This window comes from Leopardus geoffroyi, chromosome D3 (genome assembly GCF_018350155.1).
Source record: "Leopardus geoffroyi isolate Oge1 chromosome D3, O.geoffroyi_Oge1_pat1.0, whole genome shotgun sequence".
In the NCBI taxonomy this organism is placed as follows: domain Eukaryota; kingdom Metazoa; phylum Chordata; class Mammalia; order Carnivora; family Felidae; genus Leopardus; species Leopardus geoffroyi.
In genome coordinates, this window is record NC_059339.1 from 68,905,693 (window position 1) to 68,928,536 (window position 22,844).

The window sequence follows — 22,844 nt, forward strand, 5'->3', positions numbered from 1 at the left end:
CCCTGAAATAACAACTACTGTCACCCATCTTACAATGGAGAAGCTGTTACACAGAGAAGTTAAGTAACTTCTCCACGGTTCCAGAACTAGTACGTTTCAGAGTGGGTAAGAGTCTATACTCTTACCCACTATACTGTACTGCCTGCCTCAGAAAAAATGGAGCGATCAGAACCGTGAATTTGGATGGTTTTCCGTACACAAGTGCATGGTAGGTGAAGTCACAGGCACGTCTGTGAACTCCTAGGGACAATGAGCAAAGAGAGAAGAAAAAAATAATGTAGCATGAAATACTGGAGAAAAGTATGTATTCAGCCAAAGGGGAAGGCAAAGCCAGAGGAAGGAGCCAGTGGGGGGTGGGGGCAAGTTGGGAAGGTCTTAAGGGCAGGAAGTAACTAATGATGCCTTTGTAACCCACAATTCCCTGCATATATTCTATTCTTTTCTGGGTCTATAATCTACTCTTTATAAATGTTTTTTAAGTGTTTATTTATTTTTGAGAGAGAGTGCACATATGCACAAGCAGGGGAGGGGCAGAGAGAGAAGGAGAGAGAGAATCCCAAGCAGGCTGCACTGCCAGCACAAGCCCGACACAGGGTTCAAACTCAAATCATGAGATCACGGCCTGAGCCCAAATCAAAGATGCTTAACCGACCAAGCCACTCAGGTGCCCCCCTCTTTATAAATGTTTTTAATTGAGTGGTCATGATCATGTCATAATCTCACGGTTCGTGAGTTCGAGCCCCATGTTGGGCTCGTGCTGGCAGTGCAGAGCCCGCTTGAGATTCTCTGTTTGCTCCTCCCCTGCTCTCTCTCTCTCGCTCTCTCAAATAAATAAACTTTAAAAATAAATAAATGTTTTTGACTGAGCTAAGTATAATCCCAAATAATGATCATATCAAATGCCCACGCTTATAGAATATTCAAAAGATTTTATAGTTGAACAAAACTCAAATCATATATGCTTATGAGATTTTTCTAGAATACCAAGAGTTTGTGGAAGATACACTGTCATTAAACATGAAACAACAGCACAGACACCATAAGAAATCATTCCTTACATTTATGTCCAGCTAAAAAGGCTTTTAAAAGTTTTACTCACAGCCTGCGTCACAGCAATGTAACATGTTACTCTATTTTGCATTTTGTTGAAGATGGCATGAAATATTGGCTCTCCTACGTTTTGCAACTGATAGATACTGTGTGGTCTCTTCCTGAAGCAGGATTTAGAAAATGTGTATATGAAACTGATTACTTCTCACTTGAAGGAGTTACTGAAGCATCTGGTGAATCTTGAGTTGTACTGCTATAATAAATCTGTGTATCTATTATATATAGATCTGCTATAATAAATCTGTGTATTTTGTTATGCATTCCTTATCATACTTGACAATTCCATACCCCGAACACAAACATTTAGTCGAAAAACGAGTTTCCTCAAGATTAAAAAGTTGGCCCCCATTTCCATCTGAAAGTGAGTGTTTTCTACAGGAATAAATTTTGATTTCCAGGTCCAAGCTCAAAGTGCTTTCCAAATGTGAGTGTGCATACAAATCTTTGGGGATCTTGTTAGGATGAAGACTTTGATTCAGCAGGTCTAAAGCTGGGCTGACACTCACATTTCTAACGGGCTCACTCCTCTCCTGGATGACGACGTCCCGGTCTATACTGGTGACTCAATGTGGCCCTTGAACCTGAAGTGCTGGCAGCATCTGGGAACTTGTTAGAACTGCCCAGGGCCCTCGGTGTGACAAACAAAGCATACCAATGTCATCTGCTGAAACTGAGGACTCCAGAAACTTCTATTCAATTATTTTTTTAAAAATCCACTTACAGCTCATTCATTCACAGTCTCTTTTTTGTTACTGAAGATCAGACCTTCTCCTCTCTCAATTCCTTCCATTATTCCAAACTATGCATCTAAGACCTAAGCACCCTCCAAGGCGGCCCCGGCTGGTTCTTCCAGGCTTTCCTCCTATAATCCCTATACAGGTCCACAACACGCCATCTGAATGGGACTGGTTATTTTCTAAATATAATGCTGTTTATCACAGCCCCTCTCGGTCTGCATTGTTGTGATTGGTGCTTTTCCTTATCAGGCCGATCTCTAGAGCCACCTCTCTCGAATCACCTTTCCTGATTTCTCAGTAAGATGTAATTTTCCCATTCTCTGAACCAACCAGTCACCCTCACCATAGGGATTTGTCTCTCATTCTAAGACATTCTGCTGTACATACACTGGTCCTCGTCTTATCTCAGCTACTGAAGGACAAGCAGAAACCTTCACAACTAATTTGGATATATGTACTTTGCAGTGCGTAACACAGTTCCTCACTAACACAATGCTAAACAGAACTCCATTAAAATACAGCAGTATTCCTTATTGGTGATAAATTTGATCTAGATATTCCCAAATCACAAATCTCAGTTATGTTTCTTATTTCTCCAAATCCAATCATTTTTCTGCTCTATTCATCATAGATAGAAAACTGGGCACAGTTTTATCTGCTTTCCCAACTCTTATACTTAGAAACTGTTTATTTCATCTCTGTTATCAGAACTCGAAATGTGAACCAGTTCACTTGCCAATTTCATTTTGAACGGGTCAAATGTTGGTGTATCCATTAAGGAAAATGAATCTTGTACTGAAACCTTCATCAAGCCACTATGAAGCTACACACACACACACACACACACACACACACACGCACACAAACAGACCTCAGAGCGGCACAACACCATTAAATCTGCCATGCTGAACTAAAGCATAGTAACAAAAAATTACTGTTTAGAAACTAAAGAATCTTCAGAACACCTGGAAGAACCTGAGGTATGAGGAGATGCTATGTGAGCTTTAAGTCATCAAGTCAGTGTTAGTACAAGGTCAGTCAAACAGACAACCACCTAAGTACAAACCCCCAAATAAGCCAATATAATGTATTAGGACTGGACCTCAACTAACCAGTGAGTCACTGGAAATATCCTTGCTAAATTCTGAGGATAAATATATAATGCTGAGTGACTATTAAAAATGAGGCCAGCTCAGTAAGCGTCTCCAACCAATGGATGGAAAGTAAGATCAGAGTTTAAAAGTGATACGGACTTGTGATTACCACCAATGCCTGGAACACAAGAATTAATCATTAGAATTGCACTGCTCCAAAGGCAAGGTCTAGAGGAAACGATCTGACTTCACTGACTTACATAACAAATGCTCCACTTCAGAGCCTCGAGGACAATCATGTGCATTCCACCCCAAAGACCAAAAGTACCCACATATATTAAAAATCTCTGCAAATGAGGGGCACCTGGGTGGCTCAGTCGGTTAAGCATCTGACTCTTGGTTTCGGCTCTGGTCATGATCTCATGGTTCATGAGTTTGAGCCCTGCACTATTAGTGCAGGACTTGCTTGGGATTCTCTCTTTCCCTCTCTCTCTCTCTCTGCCCCTCCTGTTCTCCCTCTCTCTCTCTCAGAATAAATAAATAAACTTAAAATTCATTCATCATTTGTTAATTAGCTTTCCTGCCCTTAAAGACAATGTCTTTGGCAAAGGGTGGAGAGAGGACAGAAAGGACCTTCTGGTGACGTTGTGGCAGGCAGAATAATGGTTACTCCCAAAATGTCCACCTGCCGATCCCCCAACCTGTGAATGTGCAAAGGGCACTCTGCAGTTGTGACTCAGCCACGGACCTTGAGATGGGTACGTCACCCTGGGTTACCCGGATAGGGCCAAGGCGATCGCAAGAATCCTCCGAGTGGAAAAGGGAGGAGGTCAGAGGGATGAGACATAAGAACGACTCAACAACCTAATGCAGCTGGCGTGGACAGTGGAGGAAGGGGCCACGAGCCAAGGAAAGCTGGCAGCTTGTAGCAGCTGCAAGAGCCAAGGAAACAGACTTCCTCCTCTAGAGCTGCTGGAGAGGAACGCCACCCGGTAGCATCTTGATTGTAGCCTAGTGAGACCTGTGTGTTGAGCTTTTAACCTACCGATTAATAAATCTGTGTTGTTTTAAGACATTAATTTGGGGTCATCTGTTACAATAGTCAATAGGAAAGTGATGCAACAGTAAACTGCTACTAGAGGAATTCTCTAAAACAAACACAGCTACCCTCCCTTAAAAGCGTAATGCGATGCTCTGCAAAATGCTCAGCAAATATGGTTGTGGTCTGCGTTACTAAGAAATATACCTGCTCCTCTGTAAAAAGCTAACAGGCAAAGCGTACAACTAAATTTTATAAAAAGACAGAAAAGTAAATACAATTAACTCTGACCAAAAAGTTGGGTAGGAAGACAGAGCAGGACGAGGTATTTTCAACGAAACAAGAAGGTGATAAATACTAGGCAGGAAAATTTGATATTCCTCGTGGATAACATTAAAAAGGGACCACCACGGTACCCGTTCTGCTGGGTCAGCCAAAAGGCACACCTCAGTATTTCTCGTAAAGCTCATATTTACCTGATGATCCTCTGGGCAGCGTACTGGTGGAGGGAACGAAACTGTGCCGACATGTTTGCCAAGGCGGCCAGACAGTTGGTGTGAAGGTACTTGTCCTGCGAGAAAATAGCAAGGTGAAAACAGACATGGAGTCGTCTCTACATCTGAAGCAAGGTCAACCAGAAGGAAATGTCGACTCAACTGTCACTGATTCTAGAAAGTTCGGGCCCACGATCCCTTTTCTCTAATTCTAAAATCCTTAATAAAGCATTGAAAATTCAAAGCTTTGGGGCGCCCGGGTGGCTCAGTCGGTTGTGTGTCTGACTTCGGTTCAGGTCGTGTTCTCGCGGTCTGTGAGTTCGAGCCCCGCGTCGGGCTCTGGGCTGACAGCTTGGAGCCTGGAGCCTGTTTCAGATCCTGTGTCTCCCTCTTCCTCTCTCCTCCCCCTCTCATGCTCTCTCTCTTCTCAAAAATAAATAAACATTAAAAAAAAATTCAAAGTTTTTTCATACTGGTACAAAAGATCACGATGCTATTTATGGTTTTCGTTATCCCTCTCCTGGTGGATACTGAACTGTTCTGCTGCAGAAATACTAGTGTTTAATTACAGGAACCTAATGGTTCCATACACTGCAGCACTGTAATTTAAGTACTGTAATTATCTTTCTAAAATCAAAAAAATTCTCCATTCTTAACCATACCCGGCTCCTAGACTTTCACATAAAAGATTATGGACAAGCATCTACATTAGCCTCGTTGAGGGAAATAACTGAACACAGTGCAGTAAACCTGACCATTTCTCTGAGCTATGAATTTTGTATATTCCTTCTCTATAGACCAGAACTGAAACTTGCTCCCAGGCGCTGCAAATACAATCCAGTTGAAGTTTTCCTTTTACTCTTGAAAGTATTCTTTCTACTTTTCTCTCCCATCTGAATTCATAATTCTCTCACACTTTGTATCTTCACACAGTTTGTTGTTGCTTTTATTTTTTTAAGTTTCATTTATTTATTTGAGAGAGACAGAGACAGTTTGAGTGGGAGAGGGGCAGAGACGGGAGGCGGGGCGGTGGAGAGAGAATCCCAAGCAAGCTCCGAGCTGCCAGTGCAGGGCCCGACGTGGGGATCGAACTCACGAAACCGTGAGATCATGACTTGAGCCAACACCAAGAGTCGGACGCTCAACCGACTGAGCCACCCAGGTGCCCCTGTTGTGGCTGCTTTTAAAGGGAAAATCGGTGTTACTGGTTCAGCAAACGTAAACATTTTTTATCTAAATATGCCCACTGCTCCTTTTGTTTCATGTAAAATATCTCTGTACAATCTATTAAATATTAAAACACAGACACTATACATGTTATTTCAGGATCATGTACTTCAGCGACTATACGCAGATCTGTATTTTCTGACCATATTTCATGAAAATGTTAGTACTCGAAATATTGAGATCGCTTTAAACTACAGGCCTAATTGTACTATATGCAAAACAATTACAAAAAATAGCCACGGAATACTTACTCTTGTCCTTGTCATGTTGTACTGGATGGTTCTTATTACGACCAGTATCAGGAGACTCCCCAGTGAAATTTCAGTTAAAACCCGTTCTGAATACCAAGTGATATTTTTTAATATCTGTAGTGGGGAAGAGAAGTTTAAGTGAACAGGATTGCTTCCGGAAAAGAGGGATTATCCGTGTCTACAATTTCTGATAAGCCCTGACTTTGCTCTGAACGTGAGTTAGGATATAAAAGTGACCTGTGAGACTTTCAGTTCAAGGTAGTGAAGCAGTGCTGAGGTGTTTCCTTCTTCCTTCTTAAACAGAAAAGGAAAGTAAACAGATCTGGAAAACAGAGGATATCGTTAATAGACGAAAAGGAGTTATGTCTGGAAGACGATGGCACAAAGTCGAGAGAGAAAACCCAATCAGAGCTCAGCAGTTTGAAAGCGAAAATAAGAAAACCGAGGAGTCTCTTGAAAAGTAGAGCTGTCCCAACCACCACAGAAAAGCTTCAGACTTGTGTTCAGGAAAGGCCAAGAAACGCAGATAAGCCCAGCTCCGGAAGAGACGTGCCGTGTCCTGCTCCGGCTCCTCAGAGCAGGCAACGGTGGCGCTCACCGCCACACCTCAGAAAGCAAGAACTGTTTTCCAGCTCAAGATGGCGCGGTTCCACCGTAGATACGTGACATGGCGTCAGAGAGAGAGGCAAAAACTGGGCAGTGCAGCAGGTTGGTGATTTGAAAGAAAAAAATTGAGAAAGTTCTCTGAGACAACAGCAGTAAAAGGCAAAAAGACAAAAATAAAGTATGAGAGCAAACTGGAGACCTAATATCTACTTAATAGAAGTTCCAAAGGGTACAAGGCTAGAAGGAGAACAGAATAATTAGTGACAGGAGAAAATTTTGCTGAGGAAAAAGAAAAAAAAAAAAACTTTCAACATTCCGAGCAGAAATACTGAAAGAAAGCAAAATTTATTCTGGGAAGACTTCTGAATTTACAGTATGTAATAAAATCCTATTGGCTCCCAGACAGAAGAAACAGGTTATCACCAAAAGAAAGACAAGCAAACTAACATCAGATTTCTCATCTTCAACACCACCCACCTGCATAACAACAGAACGATGTCCATAAATTTTTGAGGAATGGATTATGATTCTAAAATTCTGTACCTAGAGAAACCACCACACAAGTATACAGACAAATAAAGACTTATAATTATGCAAAGAATCAACATGAACCGCCCATGCATCATTTCTGGGGAAAAACCCAAACCACCACACATGTAACTACTTAGCTGCTCATCCTCTCCACCGTGACAACACAAAGTGACTTCAAGAGAAGGACAATAACGACTACCAAACAAAACTCAAAGCAGTAACAAAACACAATTATAATCCATGGAATCAGGACAATGTGATTGAGACCAAATAATACAGCTGTACTTCAGTTCTTCTAAAAAATCATTAAAATAGGGGCGCCTGGGTGGCTCAGTGAATTAAACATCTGACTTCGGCTCAGGTCATGATCCCATGGTTAATGAGTTCGAGCCCTGCTTCGGCTCTGTGCTGACAGCTCGGAGCCTGGAGCCTGCTATGGATTCTGGGTCTCCCTCTCTCTCTACCCCTCCCCTGCTCACACTCGGTCTCTCTCTCTCTCTCAAAAATGAATACACATTAAAAAAAATCATTAAAATAGGTATTTCTCTGGTAAATCTGCCCCTCAAAAAGTCCAAAAACTATTAGAAATGAAAAAAGGGGGGATAGAAACAGACCAGTTGAACCTTTATAAAGGAACAGTGAAGTGCTGAGTCCTTCTGACTTACTCTCTAATGCAGCAGTTCTCAAAACGTGGTCCCGGAATGCTCCAGGGGTCCCGGAGACATTTCTGGAGCATTCTCAAGGTCAAAACTATTTTCATGATAACACCAAGACATTACTTTCCACGCTCATTGTCTCATGAGTATGTAGTTGAGTTTTCCAGACACTACACAACGTGGCTGATAGTCATGTTAAACAAGTTTAACACAGAAGCGGACGGAGAGAATCTATCAGTCTTCTGTTAAGGCAATTCATTAAAAAGATTTGCAGGGGTGCCTGGGTGGCGCAGTCGGTTAAGCGTCCGACTTCAGCCAGGTCACGATCTCGCGGTCCGGGAGTTCGAGCCCCGCGTCGGGCTCTGGGCTGATGGCTCGGAGCCTGGAGCCTGTTTCCGATTCTGTGTCTCCCTCTCTCTCTGCCCCTCCCCCGTTCATGCTCTGTCTCTCTCTGTCCCAGAAATAAATAAACGTTGAAAAAATAAAAATAAAAAATAAAAAGATTTGCAAAAACATAAAATAATGCCATTCTTCTTGCTAAATTTTTGTTTGGGAAAAACAGTTATTTTTCATAAAAATGGATTATTGATGCTAACATGTAATGGGCTCATTATAATGACCAGTATTTCTAAATGACCTAATATTTTCTAAAATATTTCAGTTTTAATTTCTAATAAGATAGATGTACAAAACTATAACCCACAGAAAAAAAGCTATTTGGTGGCCTCAATTATTTTCAAGTGTAAAGACCAAAAAGTTTTAGAACCAGTGCTCTTAAGTCTGCAAGGGAACTAACACATAACACACGATACTCATTAAGCAACTTTACTAGAGACAGCAGCTTGTCTTTTTAAAGGTCACACCTTTGAGTAGAGCTCAGTTTCTCTTCTCTCGGCTCCTTGATTTAGAAATAAATTATCCTAAGGCATCCTTATTTGAAACAGAGGTCATTAGTTCTTATCATCTGCCTGTGTGTGTGCGTTATATACCTGGATGGAAGGAGTGTTTGGAATAAAAGCAGTCTTCTTCATTTAACATTCTACAAATATTTAAATAGTAGCCACACAGTACACTTACAATGTTACTATAAAAATCAGAAATCCAATTTAGTGTTTACGTAAATTTCTTTCTTTTCTTCCTGTGAAAAATGATCATTGTTTAGAAATTCTGGTAGTGCTTAAGAAGAATTATAAATAACTCCTTACAAAGCTCACACAGCTTTCCATGGGACATCAATGCAGAATGGGTAACATACGGAAAATTTTCTTGGTAACCCAGCTGTAGTTGTTGACTTCTTTAGCTGGTTCTTACAAAAACAATTCCCCATCTCTCATATTCAATACTTGTACAGACAGTTTAATAATCATAGACTGCTATCCTGATTGTGCAATATATATATTTATCATTTCATGGTAAACTAACTCAAATAACATGCAGAAGGAAACCCCTCAAGGATCTGAAAATGTCTTCCTTCTCAAAAAGTACACGAGAGAACTGCTTGTCCTAGGTCTTTTCCTGAGCTTTTCCCCCCTATACAAATTTGGCTTTATTGAATCTATCTCTTCAAAATGTTTACAAGCTAGAGTAGTATACATTAACATATTATATAATATCAACTCTTTAAAAAATCAAATATGTATAGAAAGACCAAGAATAATTAACCTCCATACTCCCACAATTGACATTAACTGTTAAGATTCCATTTTTTAAATATATAAATCCCATTTTATTCCCCCACTATCAACCACTAATCAACTACTATCTTGAATTTAGTATGTATCTTTCCAGTCGCTTTCAAATGCTTTACGTGTGCACACACTCCCCCTAAAACCCAGGATTCCTTTGTATATTTGCTAGTTTACAAAAACAGTATCACTGTGTCTTAGACTGAATAGCGTTCTCCAAAATTCATGTCACCCCAAACCTGTGAATGTGACCTTATTTGAAAACAGGGTCTTGATAGATATAACTAAGATGAGATTATACTGGGTTAGGAAAGACCCTACGTCCAATATGGCCGGTGTCGCCATAAGAAGAGGAGAGACACAGAAACAGACATTCATGGGAGGGAAGGTCACGAGACAACAGACACGCTGAAACTGCATGCCAAGGACACGCGTGGACTGGCCACCAGAAGCTAAGAAGAGGCAAGATCTCTCCCCTAGATCCTTCAGAGAAAACACGGCCCTGCTGACACCTTGCTTTTGAACTTCTAATCACCAGAACTGTGACCATAAATTTCTGTTGTGTTTAGCTACCCAGACCGCAGCAGGATGGCAGCCCAGGGCACTAACACACATAGGTATTTATTTGCATCTTATTTTTTCACTCAGTATGTTCTTGGAAGCCCCCTATGTTGATGCATCTAAGAACATTAATACTTACCACATATGCCAAATTCCCATAGTGCCGATCACTTTTTAAAATGAATAGTTCTATGGCAGTTAGTAAGAGCTGTTACACCAAGCCACTCCCCCAGGACCTCCTGAGGGTTCAGCAACTAACATACAGCGGACAACGAAAGACCATGGTTGACACCCATTCTTACTGGCTGGTTTTGGCACCGTACTTGTTAAGTATCTGAATATCCCCTCTACTTCCTTCCATCTAAGCACTGAAGAGTACTGCACTCATAGGCCACGCTTCTTTTGGTCCACTCTTCTACTAATGGAAATTAGGCTACTTCCAGGTTTTCCCCTAGTAAAAACAATGTTACGATATAGATCCTTACCCTTAACTATCCAAAATCTCACTATATGAAACTCAGAAACCAGAGATTCCTTACTCTACCTTTATTGCCTGAGCGTTAATTATCCAAAGTCAGGAATCACGAAAATTTTTTAAAGAAAAATAATCTATCCAACACCTGCTTTAAGCCGCCCATTTTTCAGTACTTCCTGACTTCATAAACAAATCGCCAAGATTTTGCTAGGACGCAAAATTGCAAAGTCACTGAATAGCTCTTTTTTTTTAAAAAAATGCAGGTTTGGGTCCCTGTTAACTAAAAAGCACAGAGCAGTACTGTTCATCACAGTAGTACTAGCCGTAGGTGGGTCCTTAAGTTAAACTTAAATTGTAATAAAACTAAAAATTCAATTCCTTGGTCACACCAGCCACACTACAAGTGCTACCATATCAGAAGAGTACAGTTAGAGATTTCTGTCATCACATTTCAAAGTTCACAGAAGTTAAATAGCCAGCTATGAAGAACACCACTGTATCTTCACCATTTTATCAAAGGTTAGTATCTTTGCTTCTGAACTCCTCCTCCCTAATCCTATTCTCTAACCTCTGGCAGCCTGAACTCGATACCTGATTACCATGCAGATTTTTGAGATTTACTATTATCAATACATGTGGCTCTATTTCATTCGTTCTGGCTGCTGCACAGTATCTCATTGATGTTATCAGCTGTTTGCCATCTTTGAACACTACAAACGATGCTACAATGAACATTCTTTCAAGTGCGTTCTTGTGAAAATCTGAAAAAGGTTTCTGAGGACGCAAACCAGAAAACGGAATTGCTGGGAGGCAGAGTATTTATTTACTTCTGCAGTTTTTGAGGAATGTGAAACGCCAGATTCCTCTCGAAAGTTGGTCTGCTCATTTATACAGTCCTCTCAAAGAGGACTAGGAGAGTCGTCTTTCTCTATATCCTTTCCGGTTCTTAACAGGGCTTGTAATTTCTGCCCAACTGACAAGGACAAAATACTGCAGTTATTTTAGTCAGCAGGATCCTAATGAATCACTAGGTTGAACATCTTTTTAAAATGCCTATTAGTCATTCAGGTTTTATATTCTGTTTTTCTATTACTTTGCCCATTTTTGTACTGAATACTTTGTTTTTCTGATTATGCCAATCCTAAAAAATGCTAATCCATCTTGTAGTCTATGGCTTGTTCTCATCTTACCATGAAAATTTTTATTTTAATGTAGTCAAATTTATTAATGTTTGCACTCATGGTTTATACATTGTATAACATAAAATGTAAGAAATCCCTGTCTCTAGTTGGGAACAAATATTAGCTTTCATTTCTCTTTGGAGGTTTTAAAGGTCAGCTTTTCACATCCCAGTCCTGTTGACACAAGTGGAATTCGTCTTTGTATGTGGGGCAAGGATCATATAATTTTACTTTTTCTACTTAGATAAGCCAAGCTCTCAGTCTGAGCACAATTTACCTACTATTTCTGTCATACTTTATGTTTCCATGTGTGAGTAATTTCTGTACTATTTTCTTTTGCATTTATGTATTTTTTTATTCCATTATTAATGAAACACATCTTAATTACTAATGTTTTGTAACTAGTTTTATCTGGTAGGGTAAGTCCACATTGCTTTTCTCCAAAAACTCTCTGGGCAAAATACTTCTCCATATAATTTCAGGGATCGTAGTTGACCCTTGAACAATGTGGAACAAGTTGACCCCCTCCACGGTCAAAAATCCATCTATAACAAAATTTTGACTCCTGAAAAACTAACTTAGTGATACGCACTACTGTATTTATTGAAAACGTCCAAGTACAGCTACATAGTTCAAATCCATGTTGTTCAAACTGTATTTTATCAAGTCTCCTCCAAAAAACTGTTACAATGCTGGTAAGAACTGCATTGAACATAGCGATTAATTCGAAAGCAAAATTAACAACTCAGTCACTGAACAGAGTTGTCCATAAACACAAGATAGTATCCTCTCTCCATTTATTATGTCACATTTAGTACCTTTCATTTACGTACTTTTGCTGATTATTGCCATTTTAAATAGCATCTCTAGGAGCGCCTGGGTGGCTCCTTTGGTTAACTGTCTGACTCTTGATTTCAGCTCAGGTCATGATCTCAAGTCGTGAGATCGAGCCCGGCATTGGGCTCTGCACTGATAGTGCAGAGCCTGCTTGGAATTCTCTCTCTCCCTTTCTCTCTCTGCTCCTCCCCTGCTCGCGCATGTGCAATATTTCTAGATAGATAGATAGATAGATAGATAGAACATCTAGGTCACATTTTTGAAGCACTTTGTTACTGTAGAAACTGTATTTGTTTTTGTATACAACCTTTAGAACCGGAAAATTCACTCAACTTTCCTAACAGTTCTAATTTTAGAGTTTCTTGAATTATATATGCAGTCAATCACAAGTTCTGTAAACATGGGCATTTTGATTTCCTCTCTTCAATTTTTAAACCATTTACATCTTGTTCTAGTTCAAATGGCCTGTTCAGAATTCTGATACAATGCTGAAGAGGAGGGGTAACACAGAGCATCCTCTTTGTTCTGACTTTCAAGAGATTATTTCTAAAATTCTCCAATCAACTATAATGCTTTTTTTTTTTTTTTTTTTGAATGTTTAGAGAGTGAGCATGCACGAGCAGGGGAGGGGCAGAGAGCGAGGGAGAGAGAGAATCCCAAGCAGGCTCTGTGCTATAAGCACAGAGCCATATTCAGGTCTCAATCTCGTGAACCAGGAGATTATGACCTGAGCCGAGATCAAGGGCCAGATGCTTAACCGACTAAAGCCACTCAGGCACCCCTCAAGTGTAATGCTTTAACTGTAGGTTTTTATAGATACACTCTACTAAAAGACAAGGAATTTCTTTTCTACCCTTATTTTGTGAGAATTTTGCCTTGTTTACCATGAATAGGCGCTGAACTTTATCAAATCCTTTGCTGTTATCTATTGACATGATTTATGGTTTTTCTAATAAATTACATTAAGAGCTTTTCTAATATTAAACCACCCTTGCATTCCTGGAATACTGTTATTGACATATGTTCTTTTTACTATCTTACTTTACTCCATTTTACAATATTAGACTTACAAGCTTTCTGATTATATTTGTGCCACTTAATAAATTTTTGCCTCTCAACTCAAAATCCACCTGTAATTTTCCTTTATCGAATTTTGATAAATTTGGTATCTGGATTATGCTGTACTCATAAAATGAGCTGGAAAGATTTCCCTTTTTTCTAGTCTTTAGATGAGGTTTAGAAGACTGGTGTTACCTCTTCCTCCAATTTTCAGAAGAATTCAGAGGTAAAGATCAGTTGGGCTGATAATTTTCTGTTTAGGATTTTACATTACAAAGTCAGTTCCCTTGATAGAAACAGGACTATTTGTATTTTGTTTCTTTTGTGAGCTTTGGTTACTTTTTTTCTGGGAGTGGAGGAAATCTGTCCATTTCATTTAATGCTTAAAGTTTGCAGCATAAAATTACTCATAGTACCGTCTGAACATTTTTTAAATATCTCTGGGATATGTGTCCTAATCTCCTATACACTCCCAGTAATATATATTTGTAACTTTTTCTCTTCTTGATCATCTTTCTAGGGGGTTATCAATTTTATGAGTTTTCACATATTTTGCTTATAGGAAAAAAAGTGGAAAGATTTGAAATCAAAGATCTAAGCTTCTATCTAAAAAATCTTAAAAACAAAAAGCAAGTTCATGGCTAGCAAGCTACGGCTAGTACAGATATAAAAAGGTAAGTGGACGGGGCGCCTCGGTGGCTCAGTCGGTTGAGCGTCCGACTTCGGCTCAGGTCATGATCTCACGGTCTGTGAGTTCGAGCCCCGCGTCGGGCTCTGTGCTCACAGCTCGGAGCCTGGAGCCTGCCTCGGATTCTGTGTGTCCCGTTCTCTCTGCCCCTCCCCCACTCACACTCTGTGTCTCTCTCAAAAATAAACATTAAAAAAGAATTTTTTTTAAATAAAAAGATTGTCTGGGGGCACCTGGGTGGCTCAGTCAGTTAAGGCCCAACTCTTGATCTCAGCTTGTGTCATGATCTCACGGTTCGTGAATTCGAGCCCCACGTCTGGCTCCGTGCTGACAGCTCGGAGCCTGGAGCCTGCTTCGGATTCTGTGCCTCCCTCTCTCTCTGCCCCAACCCGCTCTCATTCTGTCTCTCTCTCTCCCTCAAAAATAAATAAACATTAAAAAAAAATTCTTTTAAAAGGTAAGTGGAAAAAACAGTAATAAGAAAAAAGCAATAATAAGTAAAAAAAAAAATTTATGAACTTTACAGGAATAAAATCAATCCCTTAGAAGAAATGTATAAATTCCTTGAAAGACACAAATAATCAGAGCTCAAAATTTAACCAAATACACTGTATATAAAAAAAGAGAACATATTATGACCAAGTTTATCCAAGGAATGTAAGATTGATTTAATATTCAAAACTTAATCAGTATAATAAACTACATTAACAGACTAGAAAAAAATCCATGTGATTCAGAATATATAAAGAAAGCTTACAACTCAGTAATATGACAAAAAAAAATTTTTATTTTTTTAAATGTTTATGTCTGAGAGGGAGAGGGAGGGAGGGGGAGAGAGAGACAGAGAGAGAGAGAGAGAGAGAGAGAGCGCGCAAGCATGCAAGGGCAGAGAGAGAAGAAGACAGAGGATCTGAAGCAGACTCTGTGCTATCAGTGCAGAGCTCAATGTGGGGCTCAAACCCACAAACCGTGAGATCATGACCTGAGACAAAGTTGGACGTTTAACAGACTGAGCCACCCAGGTGCCCCCCCAAACCCAATTTTTTCAAAGGGAAGTATCAGTGGGGCACCTGCGTGGCTCGGTCGGTGGAGCATGTGACTCCCGATCTCAGGGTTGTGAGTTCAAGCCCCATGTTGGGTGCAGAGATTATTTAAAAACACAATCTTTAAAAAAACAAACAGGGCACCTGGATGGCTCAGTGGGTTAAGCCTCGGACTTTGGCTCAGGTCATGATCTCGTGGTTCGTGGGTTCGAGCCCCACGTCGGGCTCTGTGCTCACAGCTCAGAGCGTGGAGCCTGCTTCGGATTCTGTGTCTCCCTCTATCTCTCTGTCCTTCCCCCCCACTCACACTGTCTCTCTCTCCCTCAAGAATAAACGAACATTAAAAAAAATTTTTTTTTAATATTAAACAATTTCTCAGTCTTCTTTTTGTTCCCTATTCTTTTTTTTTTTTTTTTCAAATTTTTTTTTTCAACGTTTATTTTTTATTTTTGGGACAGAGAGAGACAGAGCACGAACGGGGGAGGGGCAGAGAGAGAGGGAGACACAGAATCGGAAACAGGCTCCAGGCTCTGAGCCATCAGCTCAGAGCCCGACGCGGGGCTCGAACTCACGGACCGCGAGATCGTGACCTGGCTGAAGTCGGACGCTTAACCGACTGCGCCACCCAGGCGCCCTCTTTTTTTTTTTTAATTTACATCCAAATTAGTTAGCATACAGTGCAACAAGGATTTCAGGAGGAGATTCCTTAGTGCCCCTTCCCCATTTAGCCCATCACCCCTCCCACAACTCCTCCGGTAACCCTGTTTGTTCTCCATATTTAAGAGTCTCTTGTGTTTTGTCCCCCTCCCTGTTTTTATATTATTTTTGTTTCCCTTCCCTTATGTTCATTTGTTTTGTCTCTTAAAGTCCTCATATGAGTGAAGTCATATGATATTTGTCTTTCTCTGACTGATCCCTATTCTTTCACTTACTGTGTATACAAGGGGTTGACCTGTTTGACAATTTCTGTCACAACTAAAAACAGGAAATGAAACACAGAGGAAAAACGAACTCAGTGACAGCAAAAACATTTACTTCAATTACTAAAGAAACTGTTTTGAGAGTTTTTTCCCCCTCAAATGTTTATTTTGAGGGAGAGAGAACACGACCAGAGGAGGGGCAGAGAGAAAAAGGGAGACAGAGGATCCCAAGCAGGCTACACGCTGTCAGTGCAGAGCCTGATGCAGGGCTCAATACCACGGATCGTGAAATCATGACCTGAGCTGAAATCAAGAGTCGGACACTTAACCAACTGAGCCACACAGGCGTCCCAAGAAACCATTTTGAGAATTAAAATAAATTTTTTAAATATTTATTTTTGAGAGAGAGACACACACAAAGCACAAGTGGGGGAGGGACAGAGAGAGAAGGAGACACAGAATCTAAAACAGGTTCCAAGCTCTGAGCTGTCAACAAAGAGCCTGCCACGGGGCTTGAACCCACAAACTCTGAGATAATGACCTGAGCTGAAGTCGGACGCTTAACCGACTGAGCTACCCAGGAGCCCCTTAATTATTGTTTTTAATGTTTATTTATTTATTTATTTACTTACTTATTTATTTATTTTTTGAGAGAGAGAAAGACGGACTGCAAGCTGGGGGAAGGACAGAGAGAGGGAGAGACACGGAATCCGAAGCAGGCTCCAGGCTCAGAGCTGTCAGCACGGAGCCCAGTGTGGGGCTGGGACCCACAAACCACAAGATCATGACCTGAGCCAAAGTCAGATGCCCAACTGAGCCACCCACATGCCCCCAATTTTGAGAATTTTTAACAGGCTACTAGTCATTCATAAAAAAAGCACTTCATAAATCTGAAAAAAGACACACCGTTTCTGAGGTTCTTGTGGAAACATCTACCAGAAGGAAAAGAAGGAAGAAATGCTAAAGCCGCCGTAAATCATGTGGAGGGACATGCCTATTCTGTAACTCTGACACCTTTAAGTAATGATAACTTACCACTTCGTGAATGGATCTATTAAAGCCATCATCTTCTGTAAGGATCAGTAATATTATAAGGGCCATGTACACATGGTGTGAATTTCTTTCTTCAACGTGATACAGAATCTCAAGAATTGGTAAAACCTGTCAGATAAAAATTTTAATTTACTATTCCAATTACTTTATTAGAAGACCAATGTTTTCAACCTTTATGCTTTTATTATATACTGTTTCAATTTCCTAGTTATAGGTTTCTTTAAAGGAAAAAGAAAACCACACAAACCAGCTTATGACTGAAAGTACTTTCTCCGTGTATACAGCTCAGATAGCAGGAGAGAAAACCTTCACCCTGCCACCACATAAAGACTGGGTCTGCAGAGACCATCTGGGCCAACATGTGGCACTGAGTACAGGGAGATCTGCCTCCAGCCTAGGAGGAGCTTATACACAGTAAGGTATTCTTAGAAACACTAATGTGTCAAACACTATCTTCTTCATAGGAAAGATTGTAGAATAAAAGAACAGTTAACAACAAAATCAAATCAGCACAGTAAATTTCCTACCAATAACACATTTTCTAACCACAGCCTCAATAAATATTATTGACGAAAGGCAAAGGACAGGTAAGGACATCAGTTGAGACATTATCAAAACAATCTATACAAGAAATTAAAAACATAGGTAAATATATAACCCTCCACCCCCACTTCAAGTAAACCCAAAACAAAACCTTTTAAGTTTTTACTGGTGTTATGTCATCATATACAGATGAGTATTCTTATGTATAACATCCTTACCAAGAACTTTCTAGAACAGATGGTGTCATGGGCTTTCTGCTTATTGCCATCATTTCACTTAGGATACATCATGCTCAGAATTGTCTCTGCTTATTCCCACTCACCCATCAGTAAACAGGCCTTTGCTCCAAGTTTTTATTCCCATGAGCAGAACACTGTTACATCCAATTTTACTATGTAAAATAACCAATGTTTTCCACATACAGTGGGTGTGCAGACAGGTCCGTTCATGATGTGTTTGGTCTTTACCGTCACTTTGACACAGAACATACTCTTCAAATGAATTCTAATATTCCATGTTACGCAGTATTTTCACGTTAACTCTGAAAAAATGGCCACCAAATCCCTGGTGAATCCTGTTACCAACTTGTAAAAACTGGTACGGGGGAACATTCCTATTGCCACCAGCAAGCTGCTGGCTCTTGCAGGAATGTTCACAACTTTATTAAATAGCCCACAGGTATCTCTATAGTACGCATTTCAAATATAACATTAACACTTTGGTGAGATAAGGTTTACTTGTCCAGTCATGGAAGCATTTTTGCTTACACGTTAGTTACAAAAGGAAATCACTGATTCACTACAGGAGTTCTGCAGCCACATTTCAGTGCTCTCTGGCACAGGTACTTTAAACTCTATCACTCTAGGAATTGAGTTCAGGCAGACCTCAAGTCTAAGCCTCATGAAGGGACAGGACACGTGGGAAACCAATCTGGAATATCACCCTTCCGGATCCCAGCCATGTCCACCAGGAACTTGCTGCAAACAGGACTAGCTACATGACCTCGGTAGGTGGACACTTAGCATTGGAAAGAACCACCAGGGTACAAATGTCTTGAGAATGGGAGGCAGTGCTTCTTGGAAGACTTGATGGGGCTGGATCCTGGGCAACGGGCAGCTGTAAAGGCCTGAAGTTCAGAGAAGCTGGTTGCGCTGCGGGGTTCTCGGGCGCTGTGAGCACACTGCCATGTGCACTGTCTCCTACACCGTAAAACTCCTCCCCCTGCCTGTGTCTGCTGGCAGCTCCCCGTCAACCTGTCAACCCTCAGCTTTGCAATGAGGCAAACGTATCTACCCTCCTGGGAAAAGAATCTGCTCTTCAAAAGATTATACAATACAAAAAGGATGACGAGGGTAGCGTGATACTTACAAGATTTTCCATGTCTGTGCGAGCCAACATGTATGTTCTAACGTTACTATTCTGATGCAGCAGTGTGTACAAGAGGAGAGTTGCTTGGTCGGACGTCTGCTGTTCACACAGAGCTGTGTACAAACTATTGAAGTTAATCTGGAAAGCGTGTGGAATTGACGAGGGGAAAGGACTGCTATCTGGAATACAGAAAACACAAAATTATTGGAATATTACGCTGGTATTTTCTGGACCATGCCTTATATAAGTAATAAAAGCACCGTTAATGTACACAATTTGATTCCCATTAATTTTGTATGTTGCCACATTTCAGGTTCAAAATTTCTATTTCTATTTTAAATTGTATTTAAAGAACTAATTAAAGCATGGTGACTATGGTTGGTAACATCACTGCATAATTGAAATTTGCTAAGAGAATAGGACTGAAATGTTCTCACCAGGGTGGGGAAAAACTGGGACAGTTTATTTCTCTGTACTATCCAAACCACAGCCTTCGAATGATTATAAATATATGTGCAAATACCACTTAACAGAGTGACAGTTTATATTTTAACAAGCCAAATATAAAAAAAAACCAACTAAGTCACATATTTTGACTTCATTTACTATTTTTGCATTAATATAGCTAAATTAAACTGGCTATAAGAACATAAGCTTAAATAAACAGAGCTACGGGACCAGCCCAAAGGCCCTTTAATAAATACAATTTAACCATGACATCTGAAATGTTCTGTTACCAAAATTAAATGACCACCAGTCCTAAATAAAGAATACCAAGACAAAGAATATAAAAGTTTCTATATAAAACAGAAAATTCTCTTGTAAGGGCTAAAAAGAAAAAAGGACTTCAAGTTAATCTTTTTCCAATGAATAACTACGGCTCAAGTACTCACCAATGTCACTAATCCATTTACGAGAAAAACAGCTAGGATAGCAACATATAATTTAATTACTTTTATTTTTTAATTGTTTTTTTTAAATTTATTTATTAAGCAAATAGTACCCCCAACATGGGGCTTGAACACAGGACCCGAGATCAAGAGCTGTGGGCTCCACCAGCCAGGTTCCCCTAGCCAGTTTTAAAGTACTATCAGCATGTTCAGCAGTAGCTTCTATAGTAGAATATACTGAACCTCAGACAACTATCAGAACATGTACGTGATTTTGTAAATCCTTTTTTCCAAGTTTATTTATTTATTTTGAGAGAGAGAGAGCGTGCGAGTGCACACACGTGAGCAGATGAGGGGCAGAGAGAGGAGAGCAAATCCCAAGCAGGCTCCACACTCTCACCACAAAGCCCTACGTGGGACTCGAAACCCATGAACCATGAGATCATGACCTGGGCCGAAACCAAGAGTTGGACGCTTAACTGACTGAGTCACCCAGGCGCCCCTGTAGATCTTTTTTTAGAGTCACTAGCATGATGAAAGCCATAAATCCCACCCCATGTGGGAAAATTCCTGATTCTGCAAACTGACAGAGCAGAGCCCCCTTCCTACATGCGCTGGACTCTTGCTTAAACACTGAAGCCAGCAAAGTTAGCAAGTCAAAAAGGAGGTAGAGACAGGTCAACTGACGTAGAGAAAAGTATGATCCTATCAGATAAGAACACTGGAACATGACAGCACAACAAGGTGATTATTTTAATAATATCTTGGAAAGAACCAAGATGTTTTTTTAAAGACACAAAAAATAAATAAAAGTAAAAATTTTTAAATTCCTGCGCTAGAATCTCCACAAGCTTCACTCTTACGGAAAAGAAAGGTGTACCAACACAACTTTGATAGCACAGTCCCGTACCTCTTGGAGCCTCCTTTCTAACCTGTACGTTGTGAAAATTATCTAAAAAGTGTCTGTAACTTCACTACAAAGTGCCCTCACTTTTCCTCCCACATTTAGCATATAGGTTAGTTTTCCAATCCTAACACTGTATTTTGGTCAGCTACAAAAATCACTGTTTTGTGTGACTTGTTTTTGCAAAGGATGGCAAAAGGAAGCGTTGCATATAATCTATGAGTATGCAAATGACTACAGCATCTACAGAATGGAGGAAGATTCTAGACACACTATGCCTCTCTACAATGAAGCAAAGTAACCTGTTCGCCAGGCTGATTTATACCTGACTGCAAATGGAGTATGTGTGATGTGAGTGTATCCATAACATTTATATATTACTAGCTAATAAGTGCTATGACCTAGCTATTATTTACAGATTTACATGTATTATCCCTTATTTAATGCATACAAGGATCATGTCATTATTCTGACCAACTTCACAAAGGATGAAATAGAGACCTGGGGAGATGAACTTTTCCTAGAGCAGCCCCAAGTAAAACACGGATCACCCTCTGTTGTCACCACTGCATTATCCTGCTTCTTATAATTACAGCAATAATAGAATGACTCCGTACTATGATAAATACTTAATTTTTATAAAAACCCTGTGAGGTAGAAATTATAACCTCTGCTTTACAGATTAAAGACACTGGTATTTAAAGAATAAAAACTGGGGGCACTTGGGTGGCTCAGTCGGTTAAGCTTCTAACTCTTGATTTCAGCTCAGGTCATGATCTCGTGGTTCATGGGTATGAGCCCCATGTCGGGCTCTATGCTGGTGGCATGGAGCCTGCTTGGGATTCTCTATTTCCCTCTCTCTCTCTGCCCCTCCCTCTTTCTCTCAGAACAAATAAACTTAAATCATTAAAAAAGAGGGGCACCTGGGTGGCTCAGTCAGCTGAGCGTCCTACTTCGGCTCAGGTCATCATCTCACAGTTTGTGGGTTGGAGCCCCGCATCGGGCTCTGTGCTGACTGCTTGCTCGGAGCCTGGAGCCTGCTTCAGATTCTGTGTCTCCTTCTCTCTCTGCCCGCCCCCTCCCCCCCCCACACTCACGCTTTGTCTCACTCTGTCTCTCAAAAATAAATAAATGTAAAAAAAATTAAAAAGAAAAAAAAAAGAAAAAGAATAAAAACTGGGATATGAACCCAAGGCAGTTTAACCCTAAAGTCATTGCTCAGAATCCCTGCACCAAACTGTCCACCAAAAAAGATGGCTACCCCAGAAAGGTTCAACCTTCAATAGCAACATCTGGCCTCAGCATCAAAAGTGACAATATATACTATAAACTGAGTATCTGGCTATGTTGCAAAAACTGAGCTAATCATTTTAAAACTTTACCTTGCTTGGTGCTTATACAAATATTAGGGGACACTATTTCCATTTTAAAGACAAAGCCAGGGAGGCTTGAGGTTAAGCAAACTGTGAGAAGCTTCACAGCTCTGAAGTGACACAGAGTGGCATAAACTCTGTCTGCTTGACTCCCAAAACTTGCTTTTGTTTTCTTTTCAAATTTTTGTTTAATTATTTTTTTAATTTACTTTATTTATTTAAGCAATAGTGGCTTCAGGAGTAGAATTCTGTGATTCATCATTTACATATGCCCTCCTTAATGCCTGGGACCCATCTGGCCCATCCCCCCACTGACCTTCCTCCATCAACCCTCAGTTTGTTCTCTATCTTTAAGAATCTCTCATGATTTGTTTCCCTCTCTTTTTCTCCCCCTGCTCCCCCCAACCAATATGTTCATCTGCTTTGCAAAACTTGTTTTCTTAACCAGTAAGCCACAATGTAATAGTAATGGGAACAGAAAAGTACTATCAGATGCATGAGTTTTCACATATTATCTGT

General features: G+C 40.3%; 1 protein-coding gene across 8 annotated transcripts in view; it reads right to left on the reverse strand.

The window, feature by feature from the left end:
- The window catches only part of DYM (dymeclin), a 336,944-nt gene that overhangs the window by 187,653 nt on the left and 126,447 nt on the right, over positions 1-22,844 (reverse strand). For all 8 annotated transcript variants that reach the window (XM_045458095.1, XM_045458090.1, XM_045458091.1 and 5 more), the window contains 4 exons: positions 19,159-19,337; positions 17,230-17,355; positions 5,953-6,066; positions 4,457-4,551 (listed from right to left, as the gene is read on the reverse strand). In XM_045458095.1, the coding sequence (XP_045314051.1) occupies positions 4,457-4,551; positions 5,953-6,066; positions 17,230-17,355; positions 19,159-19,337 (514 nt within the window). The remainder of the gene's footprint in view (positions 1-4,456; positions 4,552-5,952; positions 6,067-17,229; positions 17,356-19,158; positions 19,338-22,844) is intronic.